Genomic DNA, 4919 nt, shown 5'->3' on the forward strand with positions numbered 1-4919 from the left:
TCCAGTGAAATATATTTATGTTTGTGGTTGTAATGTGACAAAATATGGAAAAGTTCAAGGGGTATGAATACTTTTGCAAACCACTGTATATCACCATATATACTGTATGTATTAGCTCAGTGCTACACATTCTCTCGTCACTGAGGTCTTCCATCCACATGACAGAGAGGGGAACGCAAAAATGACTCAGCTGCAACTGAAAATATGGATGGAGGACCTCAGTTTAGCTTGTTTGTCGCGCTAGCGCCGCGCTAATACATATAAGGCGATATAGTGTGAGGGCTAGCGCGAAGGCTAACAGGCAAAGCTGGGGTTCTTCTTCCATGAAGCAGCTCTGTGGTATCTGTAGCTCTACAGTATTTTTAGTCTTTATTTTACAGTTAAAATATATGTTTATCAAATAAAGTCTAATGTTACAACTAATCATGGATCCCTTTAATTTATTATACTAAATCAAAAAGAACTACCTGGATTACTGAGATGCATCGGGACATGTTTATACTAAAATGTACTTTGTTCATTTTAATTAACTCAATTATTTTCATAAAAAACAAGTTTATGCAAAACTCCTTCAGAATATTTTGACTCACTGAGAACTGTCCTCCCCTCGTTGTGATGTAGATGGTGTATTGTTTCTCACTGATGTTAGTCAGACTCGTCCCCTCTCCGCTCCTCGACGTTCCTCCAGTTTCCCCTCCTTCCTCCTCTCGTCCTCCGTCCTCTGCCTCTCCGTCCGTCCGTCTGTCCTCTAGAGCGATGCGTAGCGCCAGATATTTTGACAGGTGGTCCACTGTGGCATTAGCTGTTGTCTTTACGAATCTGAAAATAAAAATATTAATAAATAGGGAAACGTGTTACATTTAGCCAATCCGTTTTTTTTGGACCAATGGGAGGTGTATTTAACACTTGTATGAACTATTAGTAAAAGGATTAAAAAAGCAAAGAGAAATCTGAAATTTTAAATCGAATTTAGCAGTTTATTTTTATTTTTTGTCTTTAGATTGTGTTTTGCTTTACTGCTTTCACTCTACCTGGTCTGGTTGTAGTCCTGAGGATGGACCAGCTGGGGGTGGGGTCTGAACACCAGCTCGATCTCGGAGGCCGGCCTCTCCTTGTTGCGTCTCAGAGGGGGAGTTGGGCTCCCGCTGTCCGCCTCGGGCCCCGAGCCGTCGTCMGAGGCTCGCCGTTGCTTGCGGCTCGGCCCGGCCTCCGGGGGGGTCTGACCGCTGGGGTGGGGTGTGTTTGACGGGGCCGAGTCGTGGGACAGGTGCGAGCGCGAGTCGCCGTTATCCTCGCCGCCGCTGAAGGTGGTATTGTCACTTTCTAGAGTGGGTTTCTTTACCCGGTGGTTCCTGCAGGGAGAACAGAAGCACATGAAGAAGAGATTTTATTCTATTTTTGTTGTTTCCAACATGCTTATGTAACTAACAAAAATAATGTTCTCTGCTTCTAAAATCACTATAAGAATCATAATGTGGTGAACTGAAAAATAGTCAGTACATCTGAAACACAAGGGGGCACTAGAAACATGATGTGAATGGAAAAGTACTCTGAAATGTTGAGCAAGAAACAATCATAACACAGCACACATAATGAAGCTTAAGAGCCTTAATTTTAACTTTATTTCTAAAAAAAAATCAAACAATTTATTATCATGATCCTTAATAAACTTAATAATAGAAATATTTTTATATTGCTTGGTGCTTTATTTAAAAGACAAATATCTGGATTTAATTTAGTAGTATAGTACATTATAAGAAATAACTTCAGTGGGCCTATTATTCAGGTTTCCTACAGTTTAAGGCAAGGTAAGTTTAAGACTTTTTAATGCCAAATGAAATTAAATTTAAGACCAATTTCACAATAAAACACAAAAAAAAAACTGACAGAAACTCATGAATCAAAGTATTTTTGGTTGAAGTATTCAAATATTCCTAATAAACCAATTATTTTTAACCATATCTAACTGCTATTTTGTCAAATATAGCAAAAACATTCAGTTTAAAACTTGATTTAATTCCTGGAAATTCTCTAACGACCCAAAATCTGGAATTTTAGGACCCACAGTGGGGTCTTAACCCCAATTTGCTGTAGATGAAACCTTAAAATGCTTGTGATAGCAATTTTTTTCTAAGAAATGTGAATACATTTTTGGAAAGACAACATTATTAACATATTACAACACAAATTTTACGTTGCTCAGACGGACAGTTGTTGAGATATTTGCATGTTAAGCAACAGGAAGTGATGTCAAAGGGGAATGTCTGCATGTGAATGTTTTAAAAAATAAACATTACCAATTTTTTAAATATTTGAGACGAATTGCAATCATCGTATTTACATTTTATGACGTCTGAAAGACTGATTTAAGACACTTTAAGGCTAATTAAGGCCTTAATTTTAGATTGATGAATTCAATTCCTTTTAAGTCTTTTTAAGGATCTGCAGGAACCCTGATTATTGGAGAAAATATAGGAAATAATGTCATTAAAATTACTCACAAAGGCCACTATTTCTAATATAACAATCCTAAATCATTATTTAATTTTACTACTCACAAATTGTTAAATAAAAATGTAATGCAACTTGTCTGAAGACACACACACAATCCTCACAGACCTGTAGCGGGCCTGCTGGCGGAGCCCCTCTTCGATGCTGGAGCTCAGTGCTTCCTTGTTGTGCAGCCTGTTGAGGCGCTCCAGGACGCTGCGCTGGTGAGCCTCGTACTCGTCGCGGCTCGGGTAGATCTTCGAGATCAGGGCGTCGAAGTTTGAATCCCTGCGCAGAGAACGTCTGGAGACCAACTTCTTCCTGCAGGTGGGGCACTCCTTGTTCCTGAGGGGTCACCATGAAGAATCACACTTAAATACGGTGTAATTACAGAAAAAAGGCATCAGCAGATCTGATTGCAAATGAAGCTCTTTTTCTTTGTGCATAAAGTTAATTAAAACATTGAAAACTAGCAACAGCTCTCGCTGCAGTGTTCTTACCCAGATCGCAGCGCGGTGACGATGCAGTCGGAGCAAAAGCGGTGCAGACACTCTTTGGTGGTCATTGTGTTCTTCAGCATGTCCAGACAGATGGGACACATCAGCTCACTGTGCAGAGAGCGAGGAGACACGGCCACCTCAGTCCCGTCTACGATGGCCTCCTGGACACAGTTATAGCCAAATTCTCACACGTGACAATAAAAGGCTTCATTTTTGTAAGCTGAAACCTTTTTTTAAAGGGACAATATTATGTTTCTCAGGCATATATTTAAATTCTATACCATAATAAGGTAACTATGTCACCCTCAGTTGTTATTAAAATGTTTATACTGTATGTTTAATCATCATATCTGTTTCTAAACGCCTTGAAATTGGCCTGTCTAAGAAACTCCTTCCGCTTCTGTCCCACCCATTTCAGCATGGGGTTGGGTGGGTGTGTGCTCTGTGATGAGGAAGCTCAGCTTGGAGACACAGTCCAGAGGAGGAGCTTGTCCCAAAGGGCGGTTCTAGGCCCAACCAGTCGTTTCTACTCCCCTGCCTGGCTGCCTCAGGACACTACATGATTTATCAAACATGCATGAATGAGTCAAAGCAAGACTTTGGACATATTTTTGATATTATAACATGATATGAAATTCAAAAAAGTTGATTTTACACGATAAAGCCCCTTTAAACAACAGGTTTAGCAACACTCCAAATAATATTCTACTGTTTGCAAACATTACTCACTCTTATATTATTGGTTAGGAAATAGATGTTTTCCAAACCTATATTTGGTCTGTTGTGTTTTAAAAATGTTTCTCATCATTGAGTTATAATATCCCTCTGGTTATTCAAATTCCCTTTACAGTTCTGAAACTGTTAAAAGCTTTAAAATAAAACATAAGGAATAAAATACAGCGTCCTAAAAAATTAAACTTGCAAACATGCATGAAAGACTGTATTTAGTTTGTATTAAAAACAATTACAAACATGAATGAATCAATAGTTGAATCCTTTTTGAAGGTTTCAGCTTTTCTCACAATTTTTTTTAAATGATTTGCCAAGCCCATAGACTAACAAAGTTTAAAATTTGAAATATTCAAGGTGGTAAGACCATAACATAAATTTTCATACCTGGAGTAACACCCACATGCCTTGACGTTTAACACCTGATGGAATGCTCACATTGGGATAGGCTTGTCATTTTTTTAAAGGAGAGATTTTGTTTCAAACTTACCTGCGGGCTCCTGTGCAGCTCGTAGAGACTCAGTTCCCAGGTCTTACTGGGTGTCTGGACATTTATTGGAGCCGCCATGGCTGCTGATTCCCAAAATAACTGCACTGAGGAAAAAAAGGGGGAGGGAAGAAAGAGTAGGACACTACTTATTAGTTTTGGTTTTAGAGTAGGACACTACTTATTTGTTTTGGTATATACACTCCTGATCAAAATCTTAAGACCAGTCAAAAAAGTACAAGAATTTGCATTTTGCACTGTTTGGTCTTAAGAAGGTTCTAAGTAGAGCTTCACRATGTTAAAAGAAGAAATCAGTGCAAGAGACAAGAACTTTTGAGCAGGGAATTTTCTGAAAACTGCATTTACACTCAAACATGATTTTTTTTCAGCTGATCAAAGGTTTAAGACCATAGTCTTTAAAAGCCAAAAGCTGTGCAAAAATCTGGATTCCATGTCATTTTCTGTCAAGTCTTTACACTGTCAAGACCTCCTGATGGCAAAATCAAAAAAGCTCACTGACTTTGAACGTGGTAGGATTGTTGAGCTGCATAAGCAAGGCCTCTCACAACGTGCCATCGCTGCTGAAGTTGGACGCAGTAAGACAGTCATTTTGCATTTTTTAAATGATGTGGTAGACCCCAAAAAAATTTCACCAGCTCTGAGCCGCAGGATCCGATTGGCTGTCCGTCAAGACACGGGACGATCCTCTACCC

General features: G+C 39.1%; 1 protein-coding gene across 2 annotated transcripts in view; it reads right to left on the minus strand.

The window, feature by feature from the left end:
* Positions 1 to 4919, minus strand: part of LOC106528698 (E3 ubiquitin-protein ligase RING2-A) — a 9599-nt gene that overhangs the window by 3060 nt on the left and 1620 nt on the right. The window contains exons 2-6 of one of the 2 annotated variants that reach the window (XM_014023936.1): positions 4210 to 4308; positions 2991 to 3151; positions 2620 to 2835; positions 1032 to 1352; positions 591 to 819 (exon numbers count right to left, since the gene is read on the minus strand). In XM_014023936.1, coding sequence (XP_013879390.1) covers positions 591 to 819; positions 1032 to 1352; positions 2620 to 2835; positions 2991 to 3151; positions 4210 to 4287 — 1005 coding nt within the window. In that variant the 5' untranslated portion in view covers positions 4288 to 4308. Of the gene's footprint in view, positions 1 to 590; positions 820 to 1031; positions 1353 to 2619; positions 2836 to 2990; positions 3152 to 4209; positions 4314 to 4919 lie in introns of both variants that reach the window. The other variant, XM_014023935.1, reaches the window with a different exon arrangement.

The sequence above is a fragment of the Austrofundulus limnaeus genome, unplaced genomic scaffold (assembly GCF_001266775.1).
Source record: "Austrofundulus limnaeus strain Quisiro unplaced genomic scaffold, Austrofundulus_limnaeus-1.0 Scaffold397, whole genome shotgun sequence".
Taxonomy (NCBI): domain Eukaryota; kingdom Metazoa; phylum Chordata; class Actinopteri; order Cyprinodontiformes; family Rivulidae; genus Austrofundulus; species Austrofundulus limnaeus.